The sequence below is a fragment of the Loxodonta africana genome, chromosome 1 (assembly GCF_030014295.1).
Source record: "Loxodonta africana isolate mLoxAfr1 chromosome 1, mLoxAfr1.hap2, whole genome shotgun sequence".
Taxonomy (NCBI): Eukaryota; Metazoa; Chordata; class Mammalia; order Proboscidea; family Elephantidae; genus Loxodonta; species Loxodonta africana.
In genome coordinates, this window is record NC_087342.1 from 109796406 (window position 1) to 109812886 (window position 16481).

Here is a 16481-nt window from a genome sequence, read left to right on the forward strand (position 1 = left end):
CTATGGCAGCTAACCAAAAGGCTGGCAGTTTGAATCCACCAGGCCCTCCTTGGAAACTCTATGGGGCAGTTCCACTCTGTCCTCTAGGGTCACTATGACTCAGAATCGACTCCAAGGCAGTGGTTTTTTTTAGTGGCACAATGGCTAAGCACGTGGCTGCTAGCTGACCTGGAGATCTGCTTCTGTAAAGACTACTGCTAAGAAAACCCTATGGAGCAGTTCTACTCTGTCACATGGGGTCATTATGAGTTGGAATCGACTCGACGGCACCCAATAACATCTACATATTTGGTCATAGTTGATTTCATTCAACATATATTTTATTGTCCATATTCTTCATTTAAGACTATATGGAGGGCAGTTTCCCATGTCACTATGATGTGGCTGGTCATTTGAGCTTATCCTGTTTGGAATTTGCCGAATTTCTTGCTTTTGTAAGTTTGTCTGATAGTTCCAACATTTGGTCATCTCAGGGTTTGCATCTGTTGACTGTCTGTTCCCTTGAGAAATGGTTAGATTTTCCTCATTCTTTGTATGTTGAATAAGTGTAGATTTTATCCTGGACATTTCAAATATTATGCTGTAAGACTTTGGGTCCTGTTAAATCCTCTGGAATATGTTGAAATTTTTGTTTTATCAGGCAATCAACCCAGTTAGGTTCATACCACAAATTCTCTCTCTCCTTAATGTGGTTGGTGGTTTCAATGTCAGTTTAGTTTTTAAAACCTTGGCTGTGTTGTTTGGGTCTTCCTAGTACATGAGCCACTTGGGGCTCATTCTGGGACTTGGGCAGTGATTTATACTGTAGTTCAGTTGTTGAAGCCTTTGCTGTGCTTACTTGGTTTTGTCTGTACATGCATAGCTCAGGGGTGACCCTGGAACTTATATCAGTTCACATGCAGTATTACCTATTGCTGTCAAGTTGATTCTGATTCATAGCAACCTTATAGGACAGAGTACAACTGTGCCCACAGAATTTACAAAGCTGTAAATCTTTACAGAAGCAGACTGCCACATTTTTCTCCTGCAGAGCAGCTGGTGGGTTCAAACTGCCGACCTTTCGATTAGCAGCCGAGCTCTTAACCACTGCACCACCAGGGCGTCATATATCATATTAGGGATTCAAATTTCCCAACTCTTTCCTCTCTGAGATTTTCTCCAAATATTCTGGCTTCCGAGTTTTCTTTTTCCAGTCCCCAAGGGCCCCTTTTTCTGGTTCCTCTGGCCAGAACGCAGGTTTTTCTCAGTTTCCCTCTGTGCTGTTGTGCAGTTCTGTATAATCAAGCCTGCCTTGGGGTGAAGCAGATAGAAGAAATTCATGGGAATTCTCACTACTACAGAACAGAGGCCCCATCTCCCAGTTTTCTGGGTAGAGAGATAGGTCTTCTCTTAGATTTTTAGGTGTATGCACTACCACTAAGGAGCCCTGGTGACACAGTGGTTAAGTGCTTGGCTGCTAACCAAAAGGTTGGCAGTTTGAACTCCCTGGCCACTCCATGGGAGAAAGATGTGACAGTCTGCTTCCATAAAGATTACAGCCTTGGAAACCCTATGAGGCAGTTCTACTCTCTCATACAGGGTCACTGTAAGTCAGGAAATCAACTCAATAGCAATGAGTTTGTTTTTTTTGGGTTTGTACTACCACATCTGCCCCCAGACTGTGGCTGTGGCTACCCTCAGGGCAGGGCTAGAAGATGAAACAGAAAAAACGATTTGGGGGTTTCCCACACCACCTCCCACTCTTTAGCATATAGAGGCCCCTTTTCCTGATCCTCCGACTAGAAATAAAGGTTTTGCTGCCAGCTGTATGGTTCTGTAATTTGGCCCAGCCGTCATTCACTATCAGGAGACAAAAGGAGGAAAAGAAGAAAAAAGATGATGAAACTCACCTCGGTTACGTTTTTCAGGTTTTTACTTCAGTCTTCAATCTATTTGTTCCTTTCTACATCTCAGGGTCTTGAGGTAGGTGCTTTTTGTATTCAGTCCAGAATATATAGTTTTAATCAGTGGATTAGAGAGGCTGTCATCACCTTACTTCACCGTGGCTGGCACTAGAAGACTGTAAACAATTTTTCATAGCTGCATAACATTGTGCTGTAATTTATTACATTCTAATCTTTTCCACCCATTAACTTTGAAAGGTTCATATGTTTACATACATAGAGGCTCCTGCTTGGATGAATAGGAGAGAACCATGTAGGACTATTTAAAGTGGACATAAAATAATATAGACACAACACTTCTGGCTTTAACCAACCTAACTAACAATCCTGTAGACACTACTTATAAGTAAGGCTTTAATTTTTTTGATTTGGTTATTAATGGAATTTAAGTGATTCTTTCCTCAAATTTGAGCAAAAAAAAAAAAATTTTTTTTTTTTTTTTTTTAGGATACATCGAGTCACCATGATCTGGCAATCTTTCTTTTTTTTATTGTACTTTAGATGAAGGTTTACAGGACAAACTAGCTTCTCATTAAACAGTATAGATATTGTTTTATGACATTGGTTAACAACCCTACAACATATCAACACTCTCCTTTCTCGACCTGGGGTTCCCTATTACCAGCTTTTTTGTCCCCTCCTGCCTTCTAGTCCTTGCCCCTTGGCTGGCATGCCCATTTAGTCTCATTTTGTTTTCGGGATCTGTCTAATCTTTGGCTAAAGGGTGAACCTCAGGAGTGACTTCGTTACTGAGCTAAAAGGGTGTCCCGGGGCCATATTCTTGGGGTTTCTCCAGTCTCTGTCAGGCCAGTAAGTCTGGTCTTTTTGTGTGAGTTAGAATTTTGTTCTACATTTTCCCCCAGCTGTTCCAGGACCCTCTATTATGATCCCTGTCAGAGCGGTCAGTGGTGGTAGCTGGGCACCATCTAGTTGTGCTGGACTCAGTCTGGTGGAGGCCATGGTAGTTGTGGTCTATTAGTCCTTTGATCTAATCTTTCCCTTGTGTCTTCAGTTTTCTTCATTCTCCCTTGTTCCTGAAGGGGTGAGACCAGTGAAGTATCTTAGATGGCCGCTCACAGACTTCTAAGGCCCCAGACACTACGCACCAAAGTAGAATGTGGAACATTTTCTTTATAAACTATGTTATGCCAATTGAGCTAGATGTTCCCCTAGACCATGGTCCCCCCAGCCCTCAGTCCAGCATTTCAGTCCCTCAGGGAGTTTGGATATATCTATGGAGCTTCCATGACCTTGCCTTGGAGAATTTGTGCTGGCTTCCCCAGTATTGTGTACTGTCTTGCCCTTCAGCAAAGTTTTGTTTAGTAGTTTTCTTTGTATAGGACTTTTACATCATTGGTTAGATTTGTTCCTCATTATTTTATTTTTTTAGGGGCTATTATAAATGGCCCTGGAAAGAGAAGAAGCCCCGGATAAGTAAAGTATTACTGAAGAAAAATAAAGTAGAAGGACTCATACTACCTGACCTCAGAACCTACTATACAGCTGTGGTAGTCAAAACAGCCTGGTACTGGTACCATGACAGATACATTGGCCAATTGGTAACCCAGATGTAAATCCATCCATCTACAGTCACCTGATCTGTGACAAGGGCCCAAAGTCCATCATATGGGGAGAAGACAGTCTTTTTAACAAATGGTGCTGGCAAAATTGAGTGTCCATCTGAAAAAAAATGAAACAGGACCCATACCTCACACCATACACTAATTCAAAATGGATCAAAGACCTAAACATAAAAGCAAAAACTATACAGATCATAGAAGAAAAAATAGGGTCAAGGCTAGAGGCTGTAATACACAGCATAAATAGCATACAAACCATAACTAACAATACACAAACACCAGAGGATAAGCTAAATAACTGGGATCATCAAAGATTGTTTCTTTTTTGTGTGTAAACCTTTTCATAAATTTTTATAGTAGTGGTCTCATATAATATTTGTCCTTTTGTGATTAACTTATTTTACTCAGCATGATGCCCTCCAGATTCATCCATGTTGTGAGATACTTCGCAAATTCGTCATTGTTCTTTATCTTTGCATAGTACTGCATTGTGTGTACGTACCATAGTATGTTTATCCATTCATCTATTGATGTGCATCTAGGTTGTTTCCATCTTTTTGCTATTGTGAACAATGCTGCAGTGAACATGGATGTGCATATATCTGTTCACGTGACGACTCTTACTTCTCTAGGATATACTCCTAGTAGTGGGATTGCTGGATCATATGATATTTCTATTTTTAGCATGCTAAGGGAGCACCATATTGTTTCCAAAATGGTTGTACCATTTTTCATTCCCACCAGCAGTGTATAGGCGTTCCAATCTCCCCACAGCCTCTCCAACATTTGTTATTTTCTGTTTTTTTGATTTGTGCCAGTAATGCTGGGGTGAGATGGTATCTCATTGTTGTTTTGATTTGCATAATGGCTAGTAATCGTGAGCATTTCCTCATGTGTCTGTTAGCTGCTTGAATGTGTCTGTTCATTTCCTTTGCCCATTTTTTTAATTGGATTATTTGGTTTTTTGTTGTAGATTTTAGAGATTAGACCTTTGTCATGTTTGTAATAATCAAAATTTTTTCCCAGTCGTAGGTTCTCTTTTTACTCTTTTGTTGAAGATTTTTGATGAGCATAAGCATTTAATTTTTAGAAGATTCCAGTCATCTAGCTTATCTTCTGCAGTTTGCTTGTCATTAGCTATGGTTTGTATCCTGTTAATGTGTATTAGGGCCTCTAGCATTGATCCTGTTTTTTCTTCTATGATCTTTATAGTTTTTGGCTTTATAATTAGGTCTTTGATCCATTTTGAATTAGTGTATGGTGTGAGGTATGGGTCCTGTTTCATTTTCTTGCAGATGGACATTCAGTTTTGCCAGCACCATTTGTTAAAAAGACTGTATTTTCCCCATATGATGGACTTTGGGCCCTTGTGGAAGATCAGGTGACCACAGGTGGATGGATTTACATCTGGGTTCTCAATTCTGTTCCACTGGTCAATGTATCTGTCATTGTACCAGTACCAGGCTGTTTAGACTACCAGAGCTGTATAGTAGGTTCTGAGGTCAGATAGTGTGAGTCCTCTTACTTTATTCTTCTTCAATAGTGCTTTTACTTATCCGGGGCTTCTTCGCTTTCTATATAAAGTTAATGATTAGTTTTTCCATCTCTTTAAAGAATGTTGTTGGTATTTCGATTGGGATTGCATTGTATTTGTAAATTACTTTGGGTAGAATTGTCATTCTCACAATGTTGAGTCTACCTATACATGAGCATGGTATGTTTTCCATTTATGTAGATCTCTTGCTTTCTTGTGGTAGTGTTTTGTAGTTTTCTTTGTATAGATCTTTTACATCCTTGGTTAGATTTATTCCTAAGTATTTGGTTTTTTAGGGGCTACTATAAATGGTATTTTTTTTCCTGATTTCCTTTTCATCATTCTTTTTATTGGTGTATGGGAATCCAACTGATTTTTGTATCTTTGTCTTGTACCCTGCTACTCTGCTGAATTTTTCTACTAGTTCCAGTAGTTTTCTCATGGAGTCTTTTGGGTTTTCTATGTATAGTATCATATCATTCTGGCAGTCTTTCTAATTACATTTTTCTTAGATTGTTTTTTCATCTGAGCTATTTAATTTCATCATAAGTGTGTCTCATTAGTTTCTGTATCACATCATGCATGAAAATGATGCTATTAGTTATTGGACGGAATGTAGGAGAATTACCCCTCTTCATTAAGTCTTTGGAGTCCCTGGGTTGTGCAAATGGTTAATGTGCTCAGCTGCTAACTGAAATGTTGGAGGTTCAAGTCCATCCAGTGGCAACTCAGAAGAAAGGCCTGGCCATTTACTTCCAGAAAGTCAGCCACTGGAAACCCCGTGGAGCACAGTTCTACTCTGACACACACAGGGTTGCCATGAGTCAGAATCGACTCGATGGCAACTGGTGGTGGTATTGTCTTTGATATAGCATCCGTGGCTGACCACAAATTATATGCTCAAATAGCTTGAAGGTTAAAAACTGGATAAAGGGTACTTCACTCTCTGCGAGGAGTGGTCCAGGGGAGATATTCCAGAGAAATGAGTATTGAATAACAGCAAATGTACTTGAAGTGATTCTTAATTATAAAATTAGATTGTCATAATTTTACTTGGAATACTTTTTGTTGTTTACCTTGTTTTTCTGGGTTACGTATGGTCCCTTTTCTAATTTTAATTATTGTGCACCTGTAATAAAGAATTGGGACTAATCCAAAAGTTTCTTTTGTTAGGCTGTATTCCAAACTATGGGAAAAGATCTTTACCTCATGTCGTTGGATGATAACGGCAATTAAAGGTAACTTGTGTTTTTAAAGCAAAATGCCTTTATCACTTGAATCACCAAGTCTTAAAGATACCATTACCTTCAACCTCTTAAAAAAGATGATTTATTGATTTCCTTTCATGGTAGTAATAGGAAAAAAAAAAAAAAAAAGATGCTTTAGCTAAAAGTGTTCAATGTGCTTATGGTGATAACCAAGAAGAGAATTTCTTGAAATGGCATAGGAAATTTGTTTGCTGACTGAATTAATCTTGAAAATGAAATTGTGAATCTGATAAATGCCTATTTTAAAGGATTTCAGAGGATTTTGTAGGGTCAGTTAGGTCATATGTTCAATGATCTTCGTATGCTAAATAATCTCTTGCAATTTGTATCTGAGTTTTTAGTTTATATACATGACAAGATTAAATCTGTTGAACATTTCTGGTTATTGCATGGTGTTTCTCATAAACAGCACATTGGTTCTTAGAATGGAGGCACAGTGAGAATGAAATCAGCTCTTGGTGGCTTTAGTATCATGTGAAAAGTACAAAGTAATCAAAGGGACAAAGAACCAATCAGTTATCAAACTTGTCAGCATCATCCTAGTAAAATAGAAAATTTCATAGTATTTCAGGGAAATGTTATGACAGTTTCATGATATTTCAAGGAAACTTTTTTTGATAATAGTTACCATGTGAGAATCAAAATATAATTAAAAGAAAAAAACCCATCAAGTCGGTAGGAATAATTCACCATGGTAATTAGAATACATGTCTATTCCCGCCCACCCCCCCCTCCTTTTTTAGAGAACGTTAAGTGTGTTGTGGTCATATCCTTATAAATAATATTCTTGTGTTTATGTTTCTTTTCTCAACTTAAGGTTTTTCTCTTTTCGTTTTAGAAAAAGGTTCTGGAGGCGATGTTGATTTAACTGTGGATCCACAAATGTGGCCAGTCAGACAGACGCTGCTCATAAACAAGTAGCACCTTGTCCAGACCAACAGAGTGTTTGAGAAATGTGTGCGCAAGTAACTACAAGAAGCTGTATTTTTGAAAACTTGGACATATGCCTAAAACAAAATAGGTATCAGGTTGACTGTGCAGGTATATTTATAGTGGTATGGCTACATACACAGTTCTGGGATCTTTGCTATTCCTTTAAATGTCTTATGTTTCTAATCACCTAGGAAGATTTAGTTTGCTAAATGATTTGCTAAAGTACTTACTCATATTTCAGAAATCTATTTTGCTGTCTTTTGAATATAGTGTTTAAAATAAAATAGAAAAGTATAAGTTATAATGCTACTTAGAAGGATGGCTTTGTTAGGAGTAACTCCTGTAGAATTTTTGTTTTGTTTTTGAAGCTTTGCCTTGTCTGTCTGGTTAAACTTTGACTAATATCCTATTTGAATTTGTTTAAATTTCATTTGTTAAGATTTAAATAAAGTTTCTCCTTAAAGGTATGGTAGTCCTATTTCATTAAAAAACAAATAGAATTCTTGAATATCTGTGTTTACATAGCTCCTCCTTTCTAATCGAGAAAGCATAGTAATATTATATATTAGCTATTATGTGTTAGGAACTCAGCTGGTACCTTAAATGCATTCTTATTTGATTCTCCATTTGGAGGTGCTTATTAATATTATCCAAATTTTTAAGTGAGAAATTTGAAGCTTTTTAGAGAAGTTAAATAACTCACCCAAGGACAGATAGCTAGTGAGTCTCAGAGACTTGACAAAACCCAAACTCATCTAACTTCAAAGCCCATGCTTTTAAACATGGTTTTGTATAGCCTGTAGTATGCAAAGAATAGGTCCTAGCTTTTGGAAACAGAACCTAGCTATATGCTGCTTAGTAGATATCTGACCTGGGAAGTTTATATAATGTCTTGAGCCTTTGATTTTACTCATCTGTTGAATGGAACTAATGAAGCCTTTCTTGCAGTGTTTTTAAGATTAGAAATAATTTGTAAAGTGGCCCACCTAAATGGCAGCCCTACCCTCTGGAACTGAGGTAGTGATGACTGAAGTTATTGAAACCTGAGAGATGGTGGTTCCACCATTTGGAACCAGGGGAGTCCTGCCTCCCTGCTCCCCTGTGCTCCTTCTAACAGTTCTGTTGATCTTCAAACTACTCCCAGGATAATGGCTTCCTTTTCTTGGAGGACAACAGATGTTTGCAACGAAGTAGCTTCACTGGCCCGTTTACTGCCATAGAATTCAAGGAGTCAGACTACTTTCCTTCATCTAGCTCTTTCTCTGTCCCTTTTGACCTAAATTGACAGGATATCTGCTGTGGTGTTGGATTAGATCTATCAGTCAAAAGCTGATCTCTTTAGCAAAGGATCGTGTGGCAATGCCTTTGGTCAAAGTTCCAGGACATTTTTCCTTAATTTGTATAACAGAATTTTCCAAATCTTTAAGTTCTGGCTTCATTTTTAAATGTATCTCTTTCATCCTGATTTTTCACTTTAAGTGGCAAAGGGAAACCACACTGCGCCTTCCAAATTTCACTTAGAAATCTGACTTCATCACTTACAAGTTCTCCTTTTCACCAAACATTCAAACATAGTTCAGAAAAGTTCTTTGCCACTTTATAAAAAGGTCCATCCTCCTTCCTGTGTCTAATAATATGTTCTTCATTTCCTCTTGAAGCCACACCAAAGCACATTTAGGTCCACATTTCTAGAAACAGTCTGTTCAAGGCAACAAGTTTTCCCCACAGCCCTCAATTCTTTCTGAGCACGCATCAGAATCACCCTTAATGTTGATAATTCTATCAACGGTCTCTTCAAGGCAGTTTAGGCTCTTAATATCAAACACCTCAAAATTCCCCCAGCCTCTATCCATTACCCAATTCCAAAATGCATTCTACATTTTAGGTATTTGTTAAAGCGGCACCCCCAATTCTTGGTGCCAAATTCTGTCTTAATTTCCTGGTGCAGCTGTAACAGAAATACCATATCTGAGTAGCTTTAACAAACAAATTTGTTTTTTCATAGTTCAAGAGGCTAGAAGTCTCAATTCAGGGCACTGGCTCTAGGAGAAGCCTCTCTATCTGTAGGTTCTGGGGGATCTTCGTCTTTTTCAGCTTCTATAGCCCTAATAGAAACCCTGGCGTTAAGTGCTACAGCTGCTAACCAAAGGGTTGGCTGTTCACATCCACCAGGCATTCCTTGGAAACTCTACGGGGCAGTCATACTCTGTCCTATAGGGTCACTCTGAGTCGGAATTGAGTCGACGGCACTGGGTTTGGCTTGGTTTGGTTTGATAGCCCTTGGTTCCTTGTCGATACTCATGTGGCATCTATCTTCCCGTTTGTGCTTCCTTCTGTGTCTAATCTGCTCTTTTTATAACTCAGAAGTGGTTAGGTGTAAGACACACCCTACAATAATATTGTCTCATTAACATAACAAAGAAATCCCTATTCCCAAAAGGGATTACATTCACAGGTAATGGAATTAGGATTCCAACACATATTTTTTGGGTACACAATTCAATCTATAACAGTGCCTGAAAAGGAATAGGCATTCGATGTTTCTGTCTTTTCCCTGAAAATACTCAATATGCATTATGTTGGTTTTCTCTTAAACCTTAACTCATTGGCTTAGTTATTTTCTCCTTTTGGCATCAGTATGTGCAACCAAGAAAGTATTGTTTAAAAGTCCTACTGAAGTGGACATCAATACAATTGGAATGTTTATTCATTTCTAAAACGAGTAGGGAAAAGGTTTGCTAAGTGAGACTGGGGAAAAGGTGAATGTATAGGAAGCATTATTAGACCCTGAAGTCTGATGGGAATGGTGAGAATTAAGAACCTTAAAAGCTGGGTATAATTTCAGTAAGTAGAGAGGGTTTTGCACTAAAAATCATTGAGTTAGGTGAGCGTATTGTTTATTTTTGGGAAAATGAATAGACTTTGGCTCATTCACGTAGGAGAAATAGTTGTAAATTACCAGGAGAAAAGGTCAGAGGAGATGTATTAGGGCTAAATTATAGAAAGTCTTCAGTTTCAAGCTAAGGAGCTTAATTTAACTCCTTAGGCAAAAAAATGTAATATGAATAGCTAAAGGAGGAAAGAAGTCAAATTTCTCAAAATAAGTGATATTATACCTAAAAATAGGACTGAGGTACCAAGTCAGAACACACAGTTCATTATTAGCTGAGCAGAAGAGATAGGGATATAATAGTTAACCACACTTACTTATTAGATATTGATTATCCCTGTTTTCACAGGCTTGTTGTTGTTAGGTGCTATTGAGTCGGTTCCAACTCATAGCAATGCTGTGTACAACAGAAGGAAACACTGCCCAGTCCTGCGCCATCCTCACAGTTGTTGCTATGCTTGAGCCCATCTTTGCAGCCACTGTGTCAGTCTATCTCCTTAAGGGTCTTCCTCTGTTTTGCTGACCCTCTACTTTACCAAGCATGATGTCCTTCTCCAGGGACTGGTTTCTCCTGATAACATGTCCAAAGTACATGAGACAAAGTCTTGCCATCCTCGCTTTTAAGGAGCATTCTGGCTGCACTTCTTCCAAGACATATTTGTTCATTTTTCTGGCAGTCCATGGTCTATTCCATATTCTTTGCCAACCTCATAAGTCCAAGGCATCAATTCTTCCTTGGTCTTCTTTATTTATTGCCCATCTTTAGCATGCATATGAGACAACTGAAAATACCATGGCTTGGTTCAGGCACACCTTAGTCCTCAAAATGACATCTTTGCTTTTTAACACTTTAAAGAGGTCTTTTGCAGCGGATTTGCCCAGTGCAATATATCGTTTGATTTCTTGACTGTTGCTTCCGTGGCCATTGATTGTGGACCCACATGAAATGAAATCCTTGACATCATCAATCTTTTCTCCACTTATCATGATGTTGTTTATTTGTCCAGTTGTGAGGATTTTTGTCTTCTTTATATTGAGGTTGTAACCCATACTGAAGGCTGTAGTCTTTGATTTTCAGTAGTAAGTGCTTCAAGTTCTCCCCACTTTCAGCAAGCAAAGTTGTATCATACACATAACGCAGGTTGTTAATGAGCCTTCCTCCAATCCTATTGCCATGCTCTTCTTCATATAGTCCAGTTTCTGGGATTATTTGCTCCAAGTACAGATTGAATAAGTATGGTGAAAGGAGACAACCCTGATGCACACCTTTACTGCTTTTAAACCACGCAGTATCCCTTTGTTCTGTTCGAATGACTGCCTCTTGCTCTATGTACAGTTTCCTCATAAGCACAATTAAGTGTTCTGGAATTCCCATTTTTCCACAGGCTTAATAATTGTGAATTCATAGGAACGAGGCTAAGAAATACTTAGGCCAAAAGTAACTGAATGGCAGGAATTTGTATACCCCTTCGGAAACAAAAACATTTTTCACGACTCCTGGATGTGTAAGTGTGTATGTTTTTGTGCTTTTATTTCCATTTGTTATGTTATTCTATTTCCACTACTACATACAGAACTGAAAACATCCATTAAATAAAATAAAATTTATTTAAATTAAAATTAAATTGAATTAGAAAATGAAGCTGTTAAATGTACTTTTAAATGTTTTCTCCATTAGCCTTTGCAGCTGTTGAGTGCATAGCTAATTTATTAATAAGTGTTACAGCTAGAATTCCTGGCCTGTTTTTACAGATGTAATACCAATGGCTCCATTCTTTAGTAAGTAGAATGCATCAAAGATACAGCTTTAAAAAGATGCAAATAAAATATCAACTTTCTGCCCTTAACTAGCTGCCTTTGCCCTGTCTCCAGTATTCTGTCCCTTCTCCATTCCCCGTAAGTCTTCATACTGAAACTATTAATATATTGTATCACAAATCCTAGGTAAGACAATGATTTTACTATCTCCTTGATCTAATTTTTCTTACTAGGACAAAAAGGTAAAGGGAAGTGCTGCCAAATATAAATTCTACCTAGAGAACTATTTTGTAAGAAAATCCCTTTTTATTGTATTTTTAGGGAGCCTCATGTCATTATGGAGCCCTGGTGGCAAAGCGGTTAAGGTCAGCAGTTCAAATCCACCAGCTGCTCCTTGGAAACCCTATAGGGCAGTTCCATATAGGGTCGCTATAAGTCAGAATCAACAGCACACAACAACAACAATAACATGTCTTCATTGGCATTGTTTTAATATACTTTCCCATTAAAAATACATAATGTAAAAGCAGTTTTTAATTTGACACAAAAAATTATCTTAAAAAAAAAACCATTGCTGTCAAGTCGATTCTGACTCCTAGGGACCATACAGGACAGAGTAGAACTGCCCCATAGAGTTTCCAAGGATCACCTGGTGCATTCAAACTGCCAACCTTTTGGTTAGCATCTGTAGCTCTTAACCACTATGCAACCAGGGTTTCCATTATCATCTTAGTAAAATTAAAATTTAGGCTGATATGATTTTTGTACAGGACATTATTTCTTTACATTTGAAGAAAAAAATCTGAATCCAAGCTTCAATCATTATTATGGTATAGCCCACATTTTATAATGTTATTTTGGAAAATACAGTTACATACACATACATGCACGCATATATTTACTCTTTAAGACAGTTTTAAAACAAAACTTCTGTTTAAGGTCTTCTCAATTTATTTCTCTATTCTTGCAGAGTTCTGTAGAGTGTTGATGTGTTGGCAGGTTATGTTAATGTTGGTCCCTGGAATAAGATTTTCATCTTCTCCCTCAATCAAAGAGTTCCACTGATCAAAATCTTTCTGAAGTCCTATAAAATGTAAATATGAATAAGCAGGTCAAAGTTTTGAAAGCATTAAACAGCTGGGTACCTCTAGGTGGCACTATAGAATCACAAATTACACTAATGCACAGTCATTGCACAGCCAAGGTATGCCCTGTGTCAGCCGTCAAGTGATCGGCTGCATCTAAGTTAGAGATGGGATTGAGGCCCACTGCTATCAGTATCCCCAGCACAGAAGTTTAGCCCAGTCTTCACAGAAAGACTATGAGTATAAACAGGTAGGCTTGCTTTGAATTTGCCCTTGGGTTGATTTTTGATTCATAACAACCCCATTTACAGAGTAGAACTACCCCATAAAAAAAAAAAAAAAAAAAAACCCATAGGGTTTTCTAAACTATAATCTTTATGGAAGCAGATCACCAGGTCCTTCTTCCTCAGAGCCACTGGGTGGGTTTGAACCTTCGACCCTTTGGTTTGCAGCCAAGTACGTAGCTGTTGCGCCACCTGGACTCCTTATAAAGCAGCAAAAATTAATTTCTCAAATTTTTGTTTTTAAACTGATTTACTGTGATGTTAAATTATAAACACTTGAAAATAGGATGAATGCTGTGTTAAGATAGGCAGTTTTTTCCTGAACATCATCTGGTTTATGTCATAAAAGAATATTAATTTCTTACCTAAATGCTTTTGTAAGAATGCTAATGAGGCTTTGTTGCTAAGATCAATAGCTACGTTTGAATCTATATGTCCTTTTAATCTGAATATGTATCCAACTATTTTGCCAGTTGCAAAAGTGAAGTCATCAAAATTCTGATGGACTGAATCCCTAAAAGAGAAATGAGACATTAAAAATCACATTTTTTCATAAAATTATTTTTGTAGTTAGGGTGCAGGAAAGATACTGGCCTGAATGGCCTATTCACTGAAGACTAAAAAATATCAATGAGTCAAAAATTATAGATTGGATCAAATTAGATGTATTTCAGGGTCACGGGCTATTCATTTAGAGGCTCTGAAGTATATTCATCTTCCCCTCTAGAAAACAATTCTAGATTAAATGATTCCAGTTTTTAGGGAACTGGAATACTTTCAATTTGAATAGATGGAATGTGTTGAAGGGGCCCTGAACTCAGAGCCAATGCCTGCCTCCTCCGACCATATATAAAAAATATATAGCTTATTGATATTTGCTACTAGGCAAATCACTTTGGACTGAAGCTTTGGATTCAACATAGTTTAAAAACAAACAAACCAACAAATTTTTTTTCCTTGTATTATTTAAACTGTAAAAAACTGTAAGCACCTTATAAATGTCACTCACATGGCTCTCTAAAGTCATCAACAACCTAACATTAAATATAATGGCATTTTTTAGTGCCATTTTCTACTCCCTCTAAGACAGTTGACATTTGATGGCTTTCTTGGTTTGTCTGTTTTCTCTTCCTTTCCTTGACATTGCATCTTCCTTTCTGACTCCAACTACCCCATGCTCTTCACTGGCTCTTCATACACTTCCTCCCTGCTGCCCCTTTTTCCTCTTCTGAATAAACTAGGTTTTAGACAGAGAAGGAATGAACTCTATCTTTGCTTTTATATATTTCACTGTGAGTTTGAAATCCTACTGAAGAGTTCTTTTTCACGTCCAGGATATGTGCATATTGCCAACACTCAATGGACCCCAATTTAGCTTTTGGGAATTTATAAATTCATATTTTTTCTCAACAAGTAGGCACATGTCACGTCTCAACACTTGATCTGACTTTTCCTCTAAAGAATTCCTAACCTAGCCTAATGACGGAATCGTCAGCACCCACCCCTGCCCCCGCAAAAAAAACAGTGTAGACGTGTTCTTATATTTAGATCATAGTAGCAGGTATCCTAAGGCAAATTTTAGTTAACAGTATATGCTGTATGTACGTAAACACTAGTTGAAACTTTAATGTATCTAAAAACACTTAGAAACTGAGATTATCTAATATTCTCCCTTATCGAAAGCCTAAACCATTAATTTAACACTTCTACAATGCCTATCAAATGAGATCTGTTGATGTTTATCCAAGTTTGAAGTTTCTGTTCCAGGTGATGAAATAAGTCACTTATGAACACTTACCTGATTGTAATCATTTTTCTCTCTCTATCAGGTGAGTATAATTTTTTCATTTTTATGATATTAGCAGGAAATTGGAATTGTTCAGAGTTGATAAAAAAGAGGGGCTGAGGAATTCTGGAATATACTTCATCACCCAGTGGCAACATCCATGCATCCAAGGCAATACCACATCTGTAGATATTTGTTAGCAATGATAAAAGAAGGCTGGTTAAACAGTGACTGACATATAAGGTCTCCTAAAAATGCTAGGATTAACAGATATTGACTATACCAGTTTACTATGGGTTATCTCACTGGGTTTATGAGCTATTATACCTTAATGTGTAGAAAGAGAATGTGATGAGCTTCATAAGACAGCAGACCTGGAATTACATAATCATTTTTTTAAGGAGGAATTTAAGAATTAAACCTGTTGCTATTGAGTCAATTCTGACTCATGGTGACCCCATGTTTTACAGAGTCGAAATGCTCCACAGGGTTTTCTTGGCTGTAATCTTTACAGAAGCAGATTGCCAGGGCTTGCTTCCACAGTGCCACTGGGTGGGTTTGAACACCAACCTTTAGGTTAGTAGTCGAGTGCAAACTGTTTGTGTAACCCAGGGATCTATATTTAGGAATTACAACTTTTAAAAAGATATATCTTTATGAATTTTTATTATTCATTTTTTACATTATTTTAAAAATAAAATTTAAAAACAAGTAATAATTTCTTCAAAATTGTGGGGTATCTGAAAAAGTACAATAAATACATGATTTTCCCTACGGTTCCAGATATTCTGGACACTCACTAGTGTATTTATTGTACCTTTTGTATAGTGACAGTTGGGCACCTTGCTTTATATTTAGAGGTGCTCTACCTGAAAAAGTATCTGGAGATTGAAGAAAAACATGTTGAGCATAACATTTGAAAATGTAACTTTCTGTTTAAAAGAAAGTTTATCATAGGTTTCCTGATCTTTTGGACCCTCTGTGTTATATACACTAAAAGGATGAAAGAAAAAAGTTCCCTTCTATTAAATAGATTTTAAGAACTGTGAGAGGAAGTTTCACAAATGATCCTGCCTACTTCCTACATAGTTGGCTCTATGGGATCTCATCACTCTAGAATGAAATGATTCCAGGAAAAAAAAACAAAAACAAAAAACATTTCTGCAAGTTGGGAGACTGGGGCTTGGTTCCAGCTCCTAGCCAAATAACGTGTAAATTTTAGACCCAGCTCCATTCAATCTTATTAGATTGAAAAAAAATCTAATAAGAAATGACCTGCCTACTGGGGAAGTCCTAGGCATACTCCCCAGACCCACCCAGTGCTGTCAAGTCGATTCTGACTTATAGCGACCCTATAGGAGAGAGTAGAACTGCCCCATAGAGTTTCCAAGGAGCGCCTGGCGAATTTGAACTGCCAACC

At 37.6% G+C, this 16481-nt stretch overlaps 1 protein-coding gene across 6 annotated transcripts in view; it reads right to left on the bottom strand.

Annotated features, from left to right (window-relative positions):
* Positions 1 to 11639: 11639 nt before the first annotated feature.
* PLA2G7 (phospholipase A2 group VII) overlaps positions 11640 to 16481 on the bottom strand; it is a 48626-nt gene continuing 43784 nt past the window's right edge. For 4 of the 6 annotated variants that reach the window (XM_023545197.2, XM_003404450.4, XM_023545202.2 and 1 more), the window contains exons 10-12: positions 15074 to 15244; positions 13641 to 13789; positions 11645 to 12990 (exon numbers count right to left, since the gene is read on the bottom strand). In XM_023545197.2, the coding sequence (XP_023400965.1) occupies positions 12857 to 12990; positions 13641 to 13789; positions 15074 to 15244 (454 nt within the window). In that variant the 3' untranslated portion in view covers positions 11645 to 12856. Of the gene's footprint in view, positions 12991 to 13640; positions 13790 to 15073; positions 15245 to 15388; positions 15436 to 16481 lie in introns of those variants that run through there. The other 2 variants (XM_064287013.1, XM_064287020.1) reach the window with 2 other exon arrangements.